Source organism: Cetorhinus maximus, chromosome 19 (genome assembly GCF_964194155.1).
Source record: "Cetorhinus maximus chromosome 19, sCetMax3.hap1.1, whole genome shotgun sequence".
Lineage (NCBI taxonomy): Eukaryota > Metazoa > Chordata > Chondrichthyes > Lamniformes > Cetorhinidae > Cetorhinus > Cetorhinus maximus.
The window spans coordinates 17,550,179-17,560,641 of NC_135897.1; the positions used below are offsets into that span (position 1 = coordinate 17,550,179).

The following is a 10,463-nucleotide window of genomic DNA, read 5'->3' on the forward strand; positions in this document are numbered from 1 at the left end:
TTCTCAGTTATTTAGGTTTGATTTCACTTTTCCTTTCCATCCTTCAGTTTTCTGTATATGTTTCACCAGCCCTTCAGTTAAAGACTCATACAGGGAATATTTTTAAGCAATGACAATGCACCAAGTGGCTATTTCTCATGTATCAATAGCAAATGTTAGCTTATTTCACTGTAGAGGCCATTATATCTCAGGGTAATATCATGGTTCTGGTACTGGGCTAACAGCCCGGAGGCTGTGTTCAAGGCCCACAATGGCAAATTGATAATGGAATTAAATAATCTGGTAATTTAGATTCATAGGGCCAGATTTTCATGTGGGAAGCGGGAAGGTCAAGTAGGGAAACCTCCCTAGCAGACCTGACTATTTTAAAAAGACCCCCGCCCAGTACATTTTTGTTCCTGAGAGGAAGGGGCAGGATGGATTCAGGTCTGAGGAGACAACAGAAGCCAACAGGCTAGAATGCCAACTTCTATTTACTGGGACACCAGCCCAGTTTTAACGATGAATGCCAGGCTCTGTAACCTCACCCAATCAATACCCCCTCCATGTTCCCATGCCATGTCACCAATACCCCAATACCCACCATGTCACCTCCATGCCCCCCATAACCCCCTTCCCCCTTCATGCCCAACATGTATTCTCCATAGCCACTCACCCAGCATCCACTATGGCCAGGCCTCAGGGTATTCTTGAAATGGACATTTTAAAAAAATAAACTTCTAACAATCTAATATTCAAAGACACTTCAGACTGGTGAAAAAAACTCATCCATAAAACCCATTCAAAAAATGTAAATCCCTTCAAGTGGTCAATCTGTTATAAAAACAAACACTTATTCACTTACAACATCAAAGACAGATAACCCTTTAATAACAACTGTCAATCAAAATGTGAACACAGCCCTGTTCCCCCACCCTGGTCCCCTGAGGTAAGTGGTTCTGGACTTGTCGAAACTCAGCCAAACATTCATAATAGTCCCAGCTATCAAAACAAATCCTGGGAAAAATCAATAATAGAGTCCACTGAAACACCAGGTGGTCTTTTTTTGAGCTGCAGCTGCTGTTTTATTTCCATTTCAAAGCAGACTGTCTGCCAATTAATGGAGTGTCGCAGGTACTTAGACTTTTTTTAAAGTTCAACAGCAAGGTCATTTTTTTCAAAGCTATAGATTGCTGCACATTTAAATCCCAGTACAAACATGACAGGAGAATTTCCCAGCACATTTTTCTACAGTTGTGGATGCAGTATGGCACTTTCTTTTTCTCCATCATGGGGAGACTGGTGTAAGAAGGAAATAGATAGATTCCCAGACTCTAAAGGCATCAAGGGGTATGGGAAGAGAGTGGGAGTGTGGCATTGAGTTAGAGGATCAGCCATGATCATACTGAATGGTGGAGTGGGCTCAAAAGGCCAAATGACCTACTCCTGCTTCTACTTTCTATGTTTCTATATAATGGTACTGTCACTTTGGTTACCTACTTGGAACTGGGGTTTCCCCATGGTTCATTACTCCTCTGAGGTGCTGTGAACCAATCTCCTACCAAAATGGGGCCAACTCCATGAAAATAGTGGAGGGTCTGAAATGCCCACCCCCCCACATTGCAGTAGGCAAGGGTAGGATTGCTGGTTGCAGGCTCATTATCTGCACCCTTATCCCAGGGCCATAAAAATCCAACACAATGGGAATGGGAGCAGGAATCCAGGAACCGGATCCTGATTGCTATTTTTAAATCCCCTGCCTCCATTTGAGCATGGACAGAGGCATGAAACTCCAGGCCATAGAGTCATTATGGCACAGAGGAATTAAAATCGGCCCACTGAGTCCATGAATTTGTGGGCAAGCACCAGGAGGCATGACTGTGAAAGTTGGTTCACTATTGCCACTCTAAGCTGGGCTGTGACTCCAGTTCACGTTAAATGGTTAACTCTCAACACCCTCTGGTGTTCTCAATACCCTCAGGACAACAAGGAATAGGCACCAAATGCTGCCTTGCCAGCATCACTCATTTCTCAAGAACAAATTTAAAAAAACTTTGTCCACTTGAGCATAATTCCAGCTGAGGTGGATCCACTGGATATATAATCCCATAACCAACGTTCCCTATAAATTCCACGGCCACATGGCTACCTGAAAGCTCCCACCCAGGTCGTACAGAAGCTAGCCTCTTTAAAAGACTGTGCATATACAGCTACGCAAAAAATATGAAGTACAAAAATATGAAATATGCACACTTAAATAGATCACACATGCACTCCAAAAGAAATTAATGAGAATGTTGCCCATAACCTATCCCTTGGCTCGAAGACATTAAGGCCACTGCACCATTATCAAGATTGTCCAGGGGTAAAAACTGTACCTTTCCTCATTATTCCTCTTGCATTCTTTGTAGCCTCCTGTCTGTTTTCTCACAACCTAAACCGCCAAAAAAATTACATTATACCCCTCCTTTCCCTTTTAGTATAGAAATTTACAGCATAAAGGAGGCCACTTGGCCCATCATGTCTGAGCCGGCTTTTTGAAGAAGCGATCCAATTAGTCCCACTCCCCTGTTCTTGCCCCAGAGACATTTCTGAGTCTTCTTGTAAGATTCTGCTAGCTGAAAGAAAAATCTAATGTGCTAGGTTTTCAGGTAAATCTGAGGTATAATTGTACAGCAACGCAATTTAAAACCTGTTCACCACAGTGACAACGAGAAAAGAAATTAAGTCCCTAAATGTCAGATTTTCTAAGCACAACTAACACTCTACCCATGAGAACAAGTTATTCTACTCACCCATCTTGGCCAAAGTTTTGCACTGCTTCCAGTAAAGCCTCCATTTCTTCCTGCTTCCCAGCTTCAATGGATAACTGTAAGAAACAAGGACAGGAAGAGCTAGTAAGGTTCATTGATAAAAAGAGATTTCAAAACCGTATCTGCCAAAACCTCCCATTGATTAAATTTGCTGTTCCACTCTCATCACACTTCTTAAATTCGGAGTCATCTCACTCTTTTCTTGCACAATGAAACCATTTTCATCTTTGCTAGTTGAAAGATTACACAGGCAGAAGAGAAATGGTGACCATCAGAAACAGTAAAAGAGTCAGGAAGGTAGTGCAGGAGTCCCCTATGATCATCCCCCTCTCTAACAGATATACCGCTTTGGATGCTGTTGGGGGGGATGGCCTCTCAGGGGAAAGCAGCAACAGCCAAGTTCACGGCACCGTGGGTGGCTCTGCTGTTCAGAGGGGCGAGAGGAAAACAAGTAGCAGGGTTATAGTGATAGGGGATTCAATAGTAAGGGGCACAAACAGACGCTTCTGTGGCCGCAAACGTGAATCAAGGATGGTATGTTGCCTCCCTGGTGCCAGGGTCCAGGATGTCACGGGGCGGCTGCAGAGTGTTCTGGGGAGAGAAGGTAAACAGTCAGTGGTCATGGTACACATTGGTACCAACGACATTGGTAAACTAAGGGATGAGGACCTGCGAGCTCAGTACAGGGAGTTAGGAGATAAATTAAAATGCAGGACCTCAAATGTAGTAATCTCAGGATTACTCCCAGTTTCACGTGCTAGCAAGAGCACGAATAAGAGGATAGACCAAATGAACATGTGGCTGGAGAGATGGTGTAGCCGGGAGGGATCAGATTCTTGAGGCACGGGGACCGGTTCTGGAGAAGGTGGAACCTGTACAAACCAGACAGGCTGCACCCAGGCAGAGCTGGGACCAGTGTCCTTGCGGGGGCTTTTGCTAGTTCTGTTGGGTAGTATTTAAACTAGTGTGGCAGGGGAATGGGATCCCAGGAGTAGGATCAGATAGGTCAGATTCAGATCAGAAAAACGGAGGTAGAACGTTAGCTAGGGACGTTGTGATAGACATGGAGTTACAGGAGAAGCAAAGTTTACAAAGTGTCCAGCAAGGGAAATTGACGGGGTTAAAATGTTTATACTTCAATGCAAGGAGTTAAGGGCACAGGTAGACACATGGCAGCAGGATGCCATTGCTATAACGGAGACCTGGCGAAAGGAGGGACAAAACTGGCAGCTTAATATCCCTGGTTATAGAGTCTTCAGACACGATAGAGTAGGAGATAAAAAAGGAGGGGGGTGGCACTAATGGTTAAAAAATCAATTCTAGTTGTGAGAAGGGATGATATACTAAATGGGTCAACAAACGAGGCTTTATGGTTTGAGCTTAGAAATAACAAAGGTGCAGTCACACTACTGGGAGTATACTACAGACCCCCAAATAGTGAAAGGGAGATAGAAGAACACATATGTAGGCAAATTTCTGCTTGTAAGAACAAGAGGGCAATAATAGTAGGAGACTTCAATTATCCTAATATCAACTAGGATTCAAACAGTATAATGGGCACCGAGGGAGAAAAATTCATGCAGTGTGTCCAGGAAAATTTTTTCAACCAACTGGTGACAAACCCAACGAGAGGAGATGCAATTCTAGACCCAGTCTTGGGGAACAAAGAAGGGCAAGTGGGTGAAGTGACAGTTGGTGACCATATCGAAGACAGTGATCACAATTCAGTTAGATTTAGCATTACCATGGAAAAAGACAGAGATAAGGCAGGAGTAAAAATCTTGAACTGGGGGAAGGCAAATTTTGCGGAAATGAGAAGGGACTTGGCAGAGGTGGACTGGACAGTACTGCTGGAGGATAAAACAGTGGAAAACCAGTGGGAAGCACTAAAAAGCGAGATCCTAATTGGACAAAAATAAGAGTGGTACTGCCAAATCTAGACCCCCTGGTTGTCTAGAGGAATATAGGGGAAGATCAAACAGAAAAAGAAAGCGTACGATAGGCACAAAGAACTAAGCACTGCACATAGCTTAGATGAATATAGGAAGTACAGGGAAAAAGTAAAAAAGGAAATAAGGAAATCAAAAAGAGGGCATGAAAAAAGATTAGCAAGTAAAATTAAAGATAACCCAAAGATGTTTTACCAATACATAAATGCTAAAACGTTAGTTAAGGAAAAAGTGGGACCTATCAGAGATGAAGATGGAAATTTGTGTGTAGATGCAGAGGCTGTGGGAAGGGTTTTGAATGAATATTTTGTCTCTGATGTAGATATAGTAGTCCAGGAGGAACACTGCGAGGTATTGGACGGGATAGTCATAAAGAGAGAGGAAGTACTCAAAGGGTTGAAATCCTTGGAAGTTGATAAGTCACCAGGGCCAGATGGATTGTTTCCGAGGTTGCTGAAGGAAGTCAGGGAGGAGATAGCAGATGCTCCGAGGATGGTTTTCCAATCTTCGCTAGATACAGGGGAGGTACCGGAGGACTGAAGAAATGCAAACGTAGTTCCATTATTTAAAAAGGGATCAAAGGAAATGCCAAACAATTATAGGCCAGTTAGTCTTACATCAGTGGTGAGCAAATTAGTAGAATAAATCCTGAGATATAGGATTAACTGTCATGTGGAAAAGCATGGACCAGTCAGGGATGGTCAGCATGGATTTGTTAAAGGAAGGTCTTGCCTCACAAATTTGATTGAATTCTTTGAGGAAGTGACAAGAGGGTTGATGAAGGTAGTGCAATGGATGTTGTGTACATGGATTTTAGCAAGGCAATTGACAAGGTCCCACATGGCAGATTGGTCAGGAAAGTAAAAGCCCATGGGTACTGGGTAATGTGGCAAACTGGATAAAAGATTGGCTTTGTAACAGGAAACAAAGGGTAATGGTCGATGGATGCCCTTGTGAATAGAAAGTTGTCTCAAATAGTGTTCCACAGGGCTCGGTGTTGGGACCCTTGCTGTTTGTGTTATATATTAACGATTTGGACGTGAACGTGGTGGGCACGATTGGGAAATTTGCAGGTGACACAAAGATTGGCCGAGTAGTAGATAGTGTAGAGGATAGCCATAATCTCCAAAATGATATAGATGGGTTGGTGGAGTGGGCGGTAAAGTGGCAGATGGATTTTAACATAGAGAAGTGCGAGGTCATACATTTAGGGAAGTCAAACAGTTACAGGGGTTACACAATAAATGGGAATATACTAAGAGGGGTAGATGAAGTGAGAGATCTTGGCGTACAAGTACACAGGTCCCTGAAGGCAGCAGTTCAAGTAGACAAGGTTGAAAAGAAGGCATATGGAATGCTCTCCTTCATTGGCAGAGGTTTGAATATAAAAGTAAGGATATAATGTTGGAATTGCATAAAACACTGGTGAGGCTATAACTGGAGTATTGTGTGCAGTTCTGGTCACCGCATTACAGGAAGAACATAATAGCTCTGGAGAGAGTGCAGAGGAGGTTTACAAGAATGTTGCCAGGGTTAGAAAAGTGTAGCTACGAGGAGAGATTGGATAGGTTGGGGTTATTTTCCTTAGAACAAAGAAGGCTGAAAGGTGACTTGATTGAGGTGAACAAAATTATGAGGGGAATAGATAGAGTGGACAGGATAAAACTGTTTCCCATGGTGGAGAGTTCTAGAACCAGATTCATAGATTCAAGATAAGTGGCAGAAGGTGTCGGGGGGACATGAGGAAGAACTTTTTTTACACAGAGGGTAGTGGGTGTCTGGAATTTGCTGCCCGAGTTGATGGTAGAGGCAGAAACTCTAAACTCTTTTAAAAAGTACCTGGATCTGCACCTTAAGTGCTGTAAGCTGCAGGGCTATGGGCTAGGTGCAGGAAGGTGGGATTAAAAAGGTCCCCTGGGTGTCCTCGGGCTGGCATGGACAAGATGGGCAGAATGGCCTCCTTCTGTGCTGTAACTTTTCTATGGTTCTGGAATTCTTCCTCCTTACTAATTTCCACAATACGCTTCCCACTCCTACCCTCCAAACCGAAGGAAGAACATGTGTTAAATTCACTCTATTATCCCATTGCTTACCGCACCTCTTTCAAATCACCTGATTTAGGAAAAGCATGCGTGGCTGGGAGTAATGAGATAGATCGTTCAAAGAGTTGGAATAAGTATGACTGGTGAATCATCCTCCCATTTTGTTAGGCTCCAGGATGCGGAACTGCAGTTACATAGATTGATTGGAGAAGAGAAGCTTGAGAGGAGTTTTGATATAGGTATTCAAAATCATGAGGGGTCTGGGCAGAATAGATAGGGAGAAGCTGCTCCCATTGGTGGAAGGATCAGATACAAGAGGGCACAAATATAAAGTAATTGGCAAAAAAAGCAAAAGTGACAAGAGGAATACCTTTTTCACGCATTGAGTGGTTAGGATCTGAAATGCACTGCCTGACAGTGTGGCGGAGGCAGGTTCAATCGAGGCATTCAAGAGGGAGTTGGATTATTAGTCGAAAAGGAAGAATGGGTAGGCCTTGAAGGTGAAGGCGGGGGAGTGACTGCAGAAAAATTGCTCTATGGAGAACGAACGTAGACACAATGGGCTGAATGGCTTCCTTCTGAGCTGTAACAATTCTGTGATTCTGATTAAATAATTCTGCTGCATTTGCCAAATCAATGAACTCAAAGAGGACAGGATGTGGGATTTTCTTTTAAGCTAAAGTGAATACAACTCTAACTTCTAATTATTGAATCACCATTATTCACTACTTCATTAGCTCTACCTGTCCTCACTAATCAACTTGGCACGAACGGCAAGTGTAATGATCCCAGTTGATGTTACTACTGGACAAGCCAAATCTCAGATGGAACCTGGCTTGATAGATTCTAACTTTTATTTTCTGTTTAGATATGTGGAGAGTGGCTACTGAACAGATTCACAGGAGTCAGCTAATGAACTTTTAACAAAATAATAAAACATTTATTAAATTAGAAAAGATTAACTATATTACAATACTTCTTCACCCACATCAATATCTTTACAGATCTACTCAGATTCATAAGAAAAACATAAGTTACAGAAGTTATCTTATACTTTAATGTTCCCAGTAAGTACAAAGTTCATGTAAACCAATAGGCGACCTGTGGTCAAACACACCACACTCTGAAACCAAGTGACAGATACACCCCAAACAGATGCTATGAACCTCTCCTCAACTCCCCCCAGACGCCTGTCATACCTTCAGCCAACCAGTCTCACTGAGCTCTGCCTTTCACACGAGGGTTTCCAATCTCCACTCTCCAAGAACTCGCTCTGGAATCTTCTCCCAAACAACACTTTCTCTTAGACACCTTCCACAAGGGTCCACCTCCAGGGTTTTGAACTCTCCTTTCAATGTTCCTCTCCTCTGGATTGCCATGTACATTCAAGTTTTCCTCCACACATTCGCTGTCACTGATTCAGCTATACCAACAGAATACCATTGCTTCACATGCCCATAGTAAAGAGCTACAGACCTTCAGCTGTCTCTTTGGATCTTCTGACTTCTCACAAGCCATTTTTGCTTTAAATCTGCCTCCTGCAGCTTTTCTTCTCTTTAAGCTTGAAGCTTGGAACCTTCCTCTCTGCTCCTTACTTTCACTTCCACATAACAGGACCTTTTCCAGACTCCTGTTCTTCCTTTGACTAGAAGGTCTTCTTTGGACCCCTCCTTTCAGTCTCATTCCTTGGCTTTGGGAAATCTACTCTTTCTGCAGTTCCCTCTCCCAATATCCAGTTCTCTGGAATCCTGGCTCCAACTTCAGTTTGGGACTTGCTATCTGTCCTTCTGCTGTCCAGTCTCTCTGGCAGCTGCTTCCAACTGAACTGAAGCTACCATTCTATCTTTGTGGGGCCTCCGGTTGCTAGGCAACAGCACAATCTTTTCTAACCTTGTTTGCTTTACTTCATTCAACAGTCGTAAAAATCTCATTAGAATGCAGGCACCTTTTAAAGTGAAACTAAAACTCAACTTCTCCTTTCCTAACAGACAAATACAGAAATACAAATCAAACTTAAACTTTAAAGATATACCTTATTTTTAATACACCCAAATACACATGTAACTTACTTAAACTATCAGTATTTACTAAAAGCCCCTTTCTAAAGAAAAATCTTGAACGGCTGCAATCAGTCTCCCCTTTTCCTGACTATCCAGCTGTTAATTCCAGATACTTCTCACCAGTGTCCCATAACTCTCTCTCACAGAATTGCCTGCAAAAAAACTCAAACTGTAATCCAGACCCATCCCCTCTCATTCTGCACTGTTAAGTTCATTCTCTGGAATCCAGTCCCATCACATTCAACAGCAACATCTACATAGTATATTTAACATAGTAAAACATCTTGGGGCACTAGAGGGGAGGCAGTGGTGTAGTGGTATTCTCACTGGAGTGACAACCCAGAGACCCAGGGGAAAGCTCTGGGGACCAGGTTCAAAGCCCAACAATAAAAATCTGGAATTTAAAGTCTAATGATGACCATAAAACTATTGTAAAAACCCATCTGGTTCACTAATGCCCTTTAGGGAAGGAAATCTGCTGTCCTCACCTGGTCTGGCCTACATGTGACTCCAGATCCACAGCAATGTGGTTGACTCTTAATGCCCTCTGAAATTGTCTAACAAGCCACTCAGCTGCATCAAACTGCTAAAAAGTCAAAAAAAGAGAATGAAACCAGACGGCATCGACCAAGGCACCAGAGACAACAACGGCAAACCCAGCACTGTCGACCCTGCAAAGTCTTCCTTATAACATCTAGGGGCTTGTGCCAAAATTGGGAGAGCTCTCTCAAAGGCTAGTTAAGCATAATCATACTAATGGAGTCATACCTTACAGATCATGTCCCAGACACCACCATATGCATCCCACAGGCAAGACAGGCCCAGTAGAGGTGGCAGCACCGTGGCATACAGTCGGGAGGGAGTTGCCCTTGGAGTCCTCAACAGCGATTCTGGACCCCATGAAGTCTCATGGCATCAGGTCAAACATGGACAAGGAAACCTCCTGCTGATTACCACATACCGCCCTTCCTCAGCTGATGAATCAGTGCTCCTCCATGTTGAACACTGCTTGGAGGAAGCACTGAGGGTGGCAAGGGCGCAGAATGCACTCTGGATGAGGGACTTCAATGTCCGTTACCAGGACTGACATAGCTGCTAGACTGGGTCTGCGGCAGGTGGTGAGGGAACCAACAAGAGGTAAAAACATACTTGATCTCAACCTCACCAACCTGCCTGCTGCAAATGCACCTGCCCATAACATTATTGGTAGAAGGACCAGCGCACAGTTGTTGGGTCGAGCTGCTTCATCAATGATCTTCCCTCCATCATAAGGTCAGAAGTGGGAATGTTTGCTGACGATTGCACAAAATCCTGCACCATTTGCAACTCCTCAGATACTGAAGCAATCCGTGTGCATATGTAGCAAGACTTGGACAATATCCAGGCTTGGGCAGCTAAGTGGCAAGTAACATTCATGCCACACGAATGCCAAGCAATGACAATTTCCAACAAGAGAAAATTTAACAACCTCCCCATGACATTCAATGGCATTACCATCACTAAATTCCCCACTATCAACATCATCAAGGAATTGAACTAGACCAACCATATAAATACACTGCGCCCATGATAGCTGGTCAGAGGCTGGGAATTCTGCAGAGAGTTACTCACCTTCTGACT

General features: G+C 43.5%; 1 protein-coding gene across 8 annotated transcripts in view; it reads right to left on the reverse strand.

Moving 5' to 3' along the window:
• The window catches only part of cep63 (centrosomal protein 63), a 107,974-nt gene extending 98,548 nt beyond the window's left edge, over positions 1–9,426 (reverse strand). For all 8 annotated transcript variants that reach the window (XM_078563538.1, XM_078563536.1, XM_078563535.1 and 5 more), the window contains exons 1-2: positions 9,332–9,426; positions 2,775–2,848 (exon numbers count right to left, since the gene is read on the reverse strand). In XM_078563538.1, coding sequence (XP_078419664.1) covers positions 2,775–2,818 — 44 coding nt within the window. In that variant the 5' untranslated portion in view covers positions 2,819–2,848; positions 9,332–9,426. The remainder of the gene's footprint in view (positions 1–2,774; positions 2,849–9,331) is intronic.
• Positions 9,427–10,463: the final 1,037 nt, after the last annotated feature.